The sequence below is a fragment of the Sarcophilus harrisii genome, chromosome 4, assembly GCF_902635505.1.
Source record: "Sarcophilus harrisii chromosome 4, mSarHar1.11, whole genome shotgun sequence".
Classification (NCBI taxonomy): domain Eukaryota; kingdom Metazoa; phylum Chordata; class Mammalia; order Dasyuromorphia; family Dasyuridae; genus Sarcophilus; species Sarcophilus harrisii.
Genome location: NC_045429.1, coordinates 66,859,235 through 66,871,276, shown reverse-complemented (window position 1 = coordinate 66,871,276; position 12,042 = coordinate 66,859,235). Strand labels below are relative to the sequence as shown.

At 36.1% G+C, this 12,042-nt stretch overlaps 1 protein-coding gene across 11 annotated transcripts in view; it reads right to left on the bottom strand.

The window, feature by feature from the left end:
* RASAL2 (RAS protein activator like 2) overlaps positions 1 to 12,042 on the bottom strand; it is a 320,061-nt gene that overhangs the window by 31,476 nt on the left and 276,543 nt on the right. For all 11 annotated transcript variants that reach the window (XM_031936941.1, XM_031936942.1, XM_031936943.1 and 8 more), the window contains 2 exons: positions 1,999 to 2,152; positions 1,457 to 1,555 (listed from right to left, as the gene is read on the bottom strand). In XM_031936941.1, the coding sequence (XP_031792801.1) occupies positions 1,457 to 1,555; positions 1,999 to 2,152 (253 nt within the window). The remainder of the gene's footprint in view (positions 1 to 1,456; positions 1,556 to 1,998; positions 2,153 to 12,042) is intronic.

Sequence of the window (12,042 nt, the reverse complement as noted above, 5' to 3'; positions counted from 1 at the left end):
AAATGATTGAAACTAGGAGAAAAATTTACATAATGACAACATTAGGAACAGGTCTATGACGCTATAGGGGATAGAACAAAGGCCTTGAAGTCAGGATCTGAGTTCAAATACAACCTCAGATACTTTCTACTTTCTAGCTGTGTGACCCCAGGCAAGTCACTTAACCCTCAGCAAAACAACAACAATAACAAAAAATATAATGATAACTTTGGAGAGAATGAAAACTTTGAAAAACTTAAGAACTCTGATCAATACATCGATAAATAAGTCCAAAAGAATGAGGCTGAAATGTGCTACTCATCTCTAGACAGAGCGGTGATGAATTTCAAATGCAGTGGGAGACATAAAATTCCAGGCATGGCTAATGTGGGAATTAGTTTTGCTGGAATAGGTAATTATATATTTAGCTTTATTTGAGGACCTTGTTTTCTTTTATTTGTTCAATGGGTGTGGGGAAATAATGGAGAGGGACAATTAATAAAAAAAAGCTAAAACAAAGAAGATATGGATGAGGAATTTGGGAATCAGAGGTATGTTTTTATATAAATTCACATTTGCATACTGCTTTACAAATGTTATCTCGTTTTCATTTTCATAACAATCTGTGAGGTAAGTGCTATTCTGATCCCTATTTTATAAATGAAGTGAGCTAGAGAAAATTTAAGTGGCTTACTCAAGATTCTATTACTCTTAAATCCAATGTTCTGGCTACTGTGCCACCTAGCCATATGGAAGCTCAATTATCTAGCTAATCTGCTGTCTCTACAAAAAACAGAGCAGCTAATAATTTTTGACTTGCTTTCACAATTTCAGCCCTTCAAAAGAAGGTGGGATGAACAAGGAGAACTACCATTTTGAATTCTAGTAACTCCCACCAATAAACAGGAACTGGGTCCTGAGAGGAAATGATAGAGACCTATAAGTGAAATGGCCATATCACATTAAAAATTTGGATTAATGAAGATTATGAAGGCCAGGAATAATCTGAAATGTATACCAGGTTTTTAATAAGCAGATGTCTAAAAGTTCAGGGAAAAATAGGTAGGATCCCTGTAGGACATGGGTTCTTAACTTTTTGTATGTGTCTTGGACTCCAGTTGCATTCTGTTGAAATTTATATCTTCTTAGAATAATGATGTTAAACAATTGAAAGAAATGCTAAATTTTCAGTTAGAGATTAGTGAAAATAAAGAGGTATTTTCTCTTCATCCAAATTAATTTTCCCCCTGAAATCTCAACATAGACCTCTTGGGATCTGTGGACTCCCAAGTTTAAAAGCCTTGTTTGAAGAATAAATCAACCGATGATTTATGGAAAACTTTCAAGAATGAATTCTGATAAGGAATACGACATTTCCAATAGCATTTGTTAAAACATTCTCTCTGTAGTCTTAGACTGCTTAGTCTTGCTACCAAGAATCCTTGGAATTGCTGAGAACCCAAGGCCACCATATTACCTTATTGGGTTGGACTGTTCGGCGTAGATTTTCCATCCACTTGTCTCTCTCTGAAGCTGAATTACAGCTGAAACATTTACTTCCACTCAAGTAGGTTACCTAGAATACAACACATTGTAGATAAAGGTAAAGAGACTAGGCCTGTGGATTCTTTTACAATGTACTGGATAATGTCTTCAAATACCACTTATGATTTGGGGCTTAGTGTTTTGAAAAATGTTATACTATAAGAAGACTTTATCAATTCTGAAAAATAATATAATGCAAGCATGATATTGTTTGTCCTATGATCTACAACTGAGAGCTGGATGATTTATTCAATTAGGAAACAATAGGCCAAAAAGAATTTGAATAACTTGATTTAGCAAATATTATTAATTAGATTCCCAACTTTCTTCCTATTGCATTATTTGGAGGGTATGTAGTTTATAAGGATCTATTTCTTTAAGATAATCAACTCAGCAAAAATTCATTATCACAGTTCTAAATCCAGGAAATCATAAGGTAAGCAATACATTTAATTACTCTCTTTACTCCTTTACCTCAAAGCAGAAGTCTTGTCCGAGTATGCTGCTGTGCAGTGGTTTTACTGATACTGGCTCTCCTCTGCCAAGGTCCAGACATTCTACAGCACTACATGGGCTGAGCAAAGATTCATGGGAACGAGACTCTTTTAGCTTGGGCAATCCACGAGACCTAAATGATGGAAGGGGAATGATAAAGCATTTCTAATAAAGGATGAAGATGGTTAGTTATAGCCAAAGTGTTAAGATCTACTGTGATAAGATAATGACCAACGTAAAAATGATTAAAGCAAAATAACAGCAAAAGGAGGAGTGGGTTAATAGTTGGTTCGCAAATAACAGCAGTAGTATTTGTGTTTATAATGTACAAATTGTACAAATATGATTTTATATAGTCCACAAATATACAATAATTTTATTAGTCTCTTTAAGTCTCTCTTGTATTCATTATTTTTTTTTTCTTCTTTATCCCTGTTTTATAGATGGAGAAACTTTAAAAATTTGGGTTTTTCTGCAAAAAGTTTTATACAAGAGTTCTGTTTCTACCACCTCCCTCTCTCCCCAGGCTATTGCTCTAGTCCCATTTCTTTTAACAGAAGAGATTGCTATCACCTCATTCTGGTTTTTTTTTTTTTTTAATTTTCCATGCTAGATTTCCTTCAGTTAATTGGTCCAAATCCCTCATTTAGTCCACAGAAGAGTTCTGTTTCAATCCTGGAATTCTTTACACTATGAAATCATTATTACAGTCAATGTCAAAGTACTGTTCTGAGATGCCATTTCTTAAAAGGACTAACATCACTTCCAGTTTTTTTTTTTTTTTTAAGACTTCTTTCATTGATAGTATTTTTAAAAGAAATACAACTGAAGGGAAACTTGTTTAAGTCACCTGCATCTTTTGCAAATAAATGCTGTCAACCTCTTCTAGAGGAACCAATCTGAATCAATACTATTAGTGCATCCTAATTGATTTGCTTTCTTAGGTATCAAAGGAATAGCTGGAATTCCCCTTCCTTTTAGTATAAGCTGACATTTGATGCTTGTAACATTACCTCGCTTGGAATAATTAAATTATAAAATATGAAACAATATTTTAAAATTCTGAGTTGGATATTCATGCAACAATCATTAACATTCATTTATCATAAAACACTTAAAAGTTTCCAAGCACAAATTCTTAGTAGCACATATCAGAAGAATTATATTCTACAAATTACTTTATTATTGAAAACAAACACATATAGGTGCCTCCCATTATTTCCTCTAAATAATCATTTAAATAAATGCAGATACTTAATGCCCCTGGAGTTTTTAGACTATGAAACAAGAAATGAGAAACTGGTACTAGAGGTTTTTGTCTCCATCCTAACTCTTATGGAGACTTGGATATAACAATGTAGAGAGTAAGAAAGAATTCTATCCCATTTGATTTTCCACAAAATCGACCACTACTTCAACTCAGGGGTTTCCCTACTTTCTTAAAAAAAAAAAATGCAAATTTTCTAAAATTCAAATGAATAACACCAGAGAATCTCACTAATAATTAAAAATGGCAAATAGAAGAATGCTATCTACTCTGCACATTCACCCCAATCCTTCCTGAAAACGATGGAGGCAGCATATTAGGCTTCCCTTTCCCCTCAGAACGGATCACAATGGTTACTTGTTACTTGTCTGTTTCAAACCTATCCCCTTAGCTACTGATAAGTGATGCCCACCTATCCTGATGGGATAGAAGGGAAAACCCATAGCCAGTGTAATTTATGCTAAGAATTTTCCAATACGTTTCACCGAAAATCTGGCTGATGGAAGCTGGCTCCCACCTGCGGGGCTTCTAGATGATTTTTCCCAGCAGGAGTCACTGGAGTAGAAGTCTACACTGATTCCTAGTCCCCTCTCTCCCCCCAATCTCTTTTAACAGGAAGGATTTGGGCATACTTAAAATGGAAGCAGGATTAACAAGAGGCTTCTTTGAAAAGTCTTCACATAATTACATTTCTCTATTTTCTAAACAGACTATACATTTTATTTCAAATAAATTAATCATCCACCTACATGAAGCAATTGTACAGCCACCTGGCAGTGCAACCCCAAATCATAGTGGTGCCACATGTCCTGGTCCCCCAACTTGCTTTCTGCACTACATTTCAAAAGCCATGTCTCTGTTCAGAAGACGGGCCCAGAGAAGAGAATCTTCCTGCCGCCCTTGATTACTGAAAGGTCTTTTTTCCCCAGGAGTTATTTCGAGCCTTCATTAGAAGCTGAGCAGGAACGAAGAGTTAAGGGGAAAGTCCAGCCTCATCCAAACGGGCTGGGGAGCGAGTTCCCGTCCGCTCCTCTCCTGCTGCAGGCTGCCTCCTGCCCCTCAGGTAACACAAACAAGGTTCTGGCGTGCCCAGCGTGCTCAGGGCTGGGCCTGTTGCCATGGTGCTGCACCTACAAGGAGATTAGACCTGGAAGGCAGAAGGGCTCAGGGAGCATGCTTGCAAAAGCAGGCAAGCAAGGATTAGGCCCCCACCACCCTCATGGTTAACAAGTTTATGGGATCTCTGGTAACTCTGGGGCTTGAAAGAACTGATTTCCAAAGGGCTAAGAAACAAATCAGAGAAGTTGTATTTAACTATGCTGTGTGATGTAATTCAAGCCCAGCCCTCATGCCTTGTACCCTGGCCCTGGAGGAATTACCGTGTTCCACCTTTTATTAATATCTGTTTGGATTCCTCTGCAATTATCTCCCTAATCTACTGGTTATAAACATTATTTTTACCTCAAATTAGAGAAGCTACACATGAGCTATTGGGGGAAAGGTAGGCAGAAGCCTTCAAATTATATTTTCAATGTGAACATATTTCTGTTTAATTCTTTTGGTTATTCCTAAAAGTCGACGATAGCAACCATAGAACTAATCATAATCACACAATCTGAAGGAATTAATAATCAGTGTTTCCTGCAAGATTCTCAATTGCAATAGTCAATAGGCAATTCTCTTCTTTATCCAGCATATGAATACAATAAACATATCTATGCATGGGCTTATAAAGAAAACTATGATTACATTCAACATCATTATGAACCAAAAAACAGTTTTAGTATAAGTAGATAAGTTACTGGAAAAACTGCATCGTTTTGATGCTTCTGAGAAGCAAGGGGGAAAGGCAAAGAAGCTAGTTTACTGAAAACTGGACTGGAAGATTATGCATATCTTTTTATTCAACAGCTTAATTATCAAGCCAAAGCAGGACTTAAATGACATTGATCAGTCCTTATTTCGTCCAAAAATTTTCATTTTAAATTTGAGTTAAAAAACTCAGAGAGTTTCTGTAGCTTTGGGTGACTGCCCCTATAATTATTTCCTTAGTGAATATTAGGACTAGGACTATTGGGGTAATAATTTTATATTCAAAATTTCTCATGTATGTCTAATTGGTTATCTGGGCCTAGGTTTCTAGGAAGGCAAACTTTGTTTTAACACTACCCCCACCATTTACAATTTAGATATAAACAGCAAATCTTAATGTGCCATAAAATTACAGAATTACTGAAGCCCCTAGGTGATCACCCTGGAGTCAGAAAATCCTGAATTTGAAATCTGTTCTAGTTATTTACTTGTTATATGATCCTGGGAAGGCCATTTAACGTCTGCTTACCTCAATTTCTTCATCTGTAAAATGGGAATAATAGCTATAACCTTCCCAAATCTGTTGTGAGGATCAAATTAAGATAATAATCCTAAAGTGCTTTGAAATTTTAAAGTACAGTAGCTTTTTAGCATACAATAAGGATTGTCATCCTTATTAGAAAGCTTTCCTTTTTAACAAAACAAAGTATTATAATGCATATTTTCATTCTGACTCTCTCTGGACTTTACTGCTTTCCAGGGATAATTCTGCTTCTAACTATGGACACAAAGTTCTATATACCTTGGTTTTGAATATCAGCAGAAATAGCAAAACACTTTTATTTCTATATAATCCCACTATATTAAGTATGCAATAAAAAAGGGAAGGTTTAAAGTCAAATTGCTTTCATGATCGAGATTGCTTGCTGTTCTTGACCTATTTAAAAGACCAGCTACAAAGAAAAAGCTTTCAATTACTCACCGCAGTAGATAAAATACTTCTTTAACCCTGTCCCCATCTGAAATCAGTTTTAAAAACTAAAAAGATCCTTTGAATGAAAACATACCATTGGACAGACTGATGAAGAACTCTGATTAGTGCTCATGAAAAGGAAAACACAGCTGGATTTTCAGTTTAACTGCCCAATTAAAAACCATTTTTCCCCAAGCCTTCTGGCATTAAAGGTGTCTTACAGTGAATGCTTAGATGGCTTAGCTGAATCTGCTATATGTTTACTGATTCAGTTCCAAATTCAGGAAAATTTTCATTTAAAATGCTTATTGACAACACAAAATCAATGCTGGGATCCTGGATTCTAATGTAGAATTTCTGCTTCAGTCTGCAGTTATGAAGCCCCAACTCTGCTGAACTGAACTCTAGAACAACTGCAGCTAAAGCAGTAGGCACAGGTGCACTTTTCTAACAGTGCTTTGGGGTGTTTCTAGTTCTTAGCTTTTATTGCTAAGGGACCTCCCTTTGCTTAAAAACTGTGCAGAGAGTAATGAACAAAACGGTTCCAACTTCAGAAACTCAATGAGCTTTACTCTATTCAGTCTGGTGGTACCTGATTCAAATCTTGCCTTTGCAACTTATTCCTTCTTTGACCTTAGGAAAAGTCAGTTAACATCTTGATGGACTCAAGTTTCCTCATTTATAAACTGAGGATATTGGAATACATTTAATTCAAGTAAAAATATTTATTAAAGGTCTCTTGTGTGGAAGTCACTGAGCAAGCCAGGCCTGTCCATATCTTTAAGTCCATGATTCTGTTTTTGGAAATCCACCCACCCTATTCTTAAAGAAGATGCTGTTTTTAGTTAGAATTCTATTTAGACTTGGTCTGTCTGGTCTTCCAATGAGGGTTCTTCTTGTTTGGGAACAGATTTACTTCCCTGTTATAATGCCTTTACACCATCTCCCCACCTTCTTACTTTGAGAGAGTTCTTTGTTTTCAAAGAGATCAAAGATAGTCTCAGTTGCATAACAACATTATTTCCATTGGTAGAGCTACAGCAAAGGGCCTATTTGTTTATGTTCTATGTTTATTTTTGCTAACCAATCTACTTTAAATTAAAAAAAAAAATAAAAAATCAAACCAAAGACAAAAAACTATTTCTGGAATAGCTTTAAGGAATCTACACTTAGAGTAGGCAGGACAATGGCCTAATACATCAGAGAGGCTAAAAGGCAGTAGGGGATGGGCCACAAAGCCTTTATGAGGGTTCTTTTGATTTGTATGCTACACTGGCAAAGGTAAACAGCAAGCACCAAATCCTAAAAATCACAGAATTTCAGAGTACAAAGGAACCTCAGAGACAGTTTGCTATAATTTATACCTGACTGGGAGCAACCCCTAAAACAGCTTTTCTTTAAGTAATCCCATATTTACACATATACAACTTTTTAAAAGTAAAAATTAGCTCTACAATTCTCTACTCACAAATTCTATACATGTAGGTAATTTTCCATATCACAAGATCAGAAATATAGGGAAACTAAATTATAACATTTTGACATTTAATTCAACAAGTCACCTCTCTTCACCTGTGCCTATACCTAATTTCAGAGAGAAACTACAGCATTGTCCCCTCATAGAAATTGCCCAAAGCTCTGAGAGGACTTATCCTGAGGTCAAACCCCTTTGACAACTGAAAATATATCTGAACTCCTTCCTCAATGGTTACAAACTCTTTTTGGATCATACCCTCCCCACCCCAGAGATTCTGTTTTTTGATCCTTCCAAAGACAAATACATTATTCCTATGTTCCCACTTTCCTCAATTTATTTCCTCCTCCTCACCCCAATCCCATCAGGAAATGACTCAGGCAGCATAATAGAGTTGAAAGAAAATTCAATTTAGAATCAGAAGATCTGGGTTTAAATACTAACCCTAGCACTAGCTGCTTGATCCATTCATCTTCACTAAAGCTAGCTATCATCCCATAATTCTCCTTCTTTGTGAGGCTAATCTCCTTTAGAAGGCTGCCTATAATAGGTGCCTCCACTTCTGGCTTCTAATATCATTTAACTGAAACCGCTTTCTCCAATGCTGCCAATGATTTCTTGAGTGCCAAAAGTCCTTGTCCTCTCTGCAGCCTTCAATACTATCAATCACTCTTTTCCCTCTTCTCTCTAGGTGTTTGGGATATCATTCTCTCCTGGTTCTCCTTCTACTTTCCCCACTGTTCCTTCTCTGTTTTCTTTGCTGGATCTTCATTAGATCATACCTGCTAAGTGCGAGTGTCCCATAAGGCTTTGTTCTTGGGCTTTTTCTTTTCTTCCTATATTTTATTTCACCTGGTGATCTCCTTGGCTTCTCCTGCTTCAATTATTATCTCTCTGATGATAATTCTCAAATAACTGCCTATAGGATGTCTCAAACTGAATGTCCTTCAGATATCTTAAACTCAACATGTCCAAAACTGAACCCCCAAGCTCACTTCACTCCCTAATTTGACCAATACCATGCACACTCTATCCTCACAGTCATCCAGGTTTACAAAGAAGTTCATTTCCAACTGCTCTCTCTCACCACTAATAATCAATCTGTATCCAAGGTCTGTTGATCTTACACTATCTCCTGCTTGTGCAACCTCCTCTCCTTTGACATGGACATCCCCTGGTGCACACTCTCATTACCTCACATCGGCTCATTGCAACAGGGTGCTGATTGGCCTCCTCACTACAAGTCTCACCCCACTCCAGTTCATTCTCTAAACAGATGGCAAAATTATTTTCCTAGTAAAGGTCTTCCCATGTTACCCCTTTACTTAATCAGCTCCAGTGGCTCCCTATTACCTACTGAAACATAAAATCCTCTGTTCAAAGTTTACATAACCTGCTGTCCTCCCCATCCCCTAGCCATCTTACATCCTACATTCTCTCCCCCTTCCCCGCTACCCCGCCCGCCCGGCCTCCCAAGCTTATACAGTGATCCTGTAATGTCAGTCTTCTTGTAGTTTTTTGCACATGACATGCTATCTGATGACTGGGAATTTTTATTAGCAGTCCCCATGCTTGAAATGCTCTCCCTCTTCGATTCTTTGGCTTCCTTCAAGTCCCAATTAAAATCTTACCTTCTACAGGAACTGGATAAATTTGGTCATTTGTTGAAAGCCAAGAGGTCCCCATGACACAGGAGGCTTGAGATTCAGCTCACAAAAAAAGACTACAAGTATTAATTTGAGAAAAATTCTCATGATGTCCAAAATTATAATTTTGAGTTCCACTTTTATATTTATAAATTACTGATTTCCATGCCTAATCATTTACTAAGTACTTCTAATTTTTTCGCTGCAGTATCTGTGATTAGACTATCATCGTTCCCCGCCGCCCTTTTTTGTAGCAACTACACCACCCAGGCACTCATCACTACCTGCCTTTATTGAAATGGTTTTCTAGATTAGATGGTTTCTGAGTTTTCAGTTCAAACTACATTCAGATGAAAAATAACATTTACCAAAAATGATTTTATTCATGAACATCCTTCACTGGAAGAACTTACAATGTTCCTAATAGCTTTAACTGATAAAATTGCTCTACATCAACCAATGTGATCAAACCTTTTTAGGATGGCTTCCGTTATTCACTCACTCATGCGTGATTTATAATAGAACTTTGCACTTGTTAGATGTTCTATTTCAGATATTATGTTTTATGTATTAATGTATGTGATTTATTAATTTGTGATAATTATGTATTCATTTAGAAACTCTCTAATTCAGGGCATAAGGACACTGAGGGCCCCATAAGGACAGAGATCACACATTCTATTTTAACTCTTGAATCTTTTGTCCAAAACAAAGCAACAATTTCTACTTCCTTAAAACTCTTAGGTTGTTAGATCAGCAAAACAAAATCCTGTTGTGTGACTTTACACTGCACTTACACAAGAAATATACATACTGCAGCTCATTTGAAACAGAAAAGGGGACTTTACAATGAAGACCAAAAGTCCAAAAACTAAAGGATAAGAATGTATCCTATGCAAAGGAGGTACAAGTCTACACAATAGTATGTCTTTTCATCTAAAGTCAGAGGATGGGGTGCTCTTTGCCATGTTTTAAGTAGCTTTAATTATGTAATGGTACAGGAAACCCTGGTACTAAAGTCAGAGGCATTTTCTTCAACTATGAATTGAAATGTAGGACCGAGATCTTCATATAGGTTTAAAAACCTCATTCATAAGTCCAGAATGGGAAAAAAATCCTGTCTTGATAAAAAATTATGTATAAAAGTTCTGGAAGGTTTAATTATCTACAAACTTAATGTTAGCCTAGTAAATCAAACAGTTGCTTAAAAAAGATAATGTTATTTAAAACTGTATTAATGGAAGGATAAAAGTAGAATGTAAGCTCCTTAAGAGCAGGGGATGGTTTTTGATTTTGTCTTTGTTATCACCAACATGTAGCACAGTGCCTTGGATATAGCAGGACCATAATCAGTACTCACTGAATTGAAGAAAGTTTTGATTGTTCATATATATGGAGTATTATATTCAAAAGCAGGTACTATATTTTACAGGGATATTGACATACTAGAATGCATCTAGAAGGGTAACAGATGAGGAAGGAGTCAAAGATATATAGTATAAAGTTTAATTGAGAGATTGTTTTAATTTTAAAAAGAATACTTAGTTGGGGACATGAATTTTTTTTTTTTTTTTTTAAAACCAGACTGGTGATTGCTTAAGGACTGAGAACTCTATCAATTACAGTTGGGGACTGTTCTACAACATATAATCTTAGAAAGTTGCTGGGAAAGCTCAAAGATTAAGACACTTGTCCAGGGTCATACAGCCAAAATGTGCCAGCGGCAGAATTTTGAGCTGGGCTCTTGCTGCCTCTCATTGAACTCTCTTTGTCTCAATAATCAAAGATCATCCAGCATAAGATTGCTTAAATTTCCTACATTTTCCAAGTGAAGTAAAATTCAAAGATTGATTAATGTTTTTCTAAGTTATACTCACCAATGGAAGCCAAACAGTTTACTATCTCACATCCACAAATCAACAAAACATTTTAAGACACTTGGTTGTTTTGTTAGGGAATCCCATAAAGGTGAAAAAGTTTAAAATATTTTTATCATCAATTTTGGGCAATGAGAAAATGCCATTTAGAAGGCTGTAGTTTTGATAGTAGTCATAGGTATCCCAATCTCTGGAAATCTTTATCTGTTTTTCTAGAATGAGATTGATATTTGACATTCAAATATTGAATGGCTGAGAATGTTGTTAGGCCATTGGTTTCTGTATTCTTCCAGTTCCTCCTAGTTTTGACCAAATGGCGGGATCATTATAGCAGGAGTGAGAGGAAGGACTACCATTCAATTCTTCTTTATATCTTGAATGTGGACCGGTAATGGGAAAATGCTGTTAATTCTTCAGAATTCTATAAAAGCTAATTCCTTAAATATATGATTTTACAATTTTGATGGGACTTTATAACTCTCAAGCTGATCTGAGAAATAATTACTATGAGTATTCAGAAATGCTGATAATTTGGAAAATTATACTTCTTTCTTGTACATGTACTTCATATATAGATTTCTGAGTATGTGGATCATTATACATTGATCCTTCAGAGAGCAGCAGTGCCAAATCCCATCAGGACCTAAGTAAGAGAATTTATGATTTGCGGATCATTGGCAAGACAGACCTGGAGCCCTTACCATCTATTCAAATCAATGAAGTCTGCCTGCTTAAAAAGCCCAGTGGTATTTTGCATAGAAAAACCCGTGGACCATAAGCAGTAACGCTTATACAGGAAGAGAATAACTCATCTTGAAATATCTTTCTGCCATCGTAAACTAGTACTATTTCAATCTGTATGAAAATAATTTTATCTTTTTTAAAAAGTGTTACCAGCCCAGCCAATACAATTTTTAACTAAAGCCCTCCTTTAAACATCTCAAGACAATTACAATCCCCACACTTCAATGAAT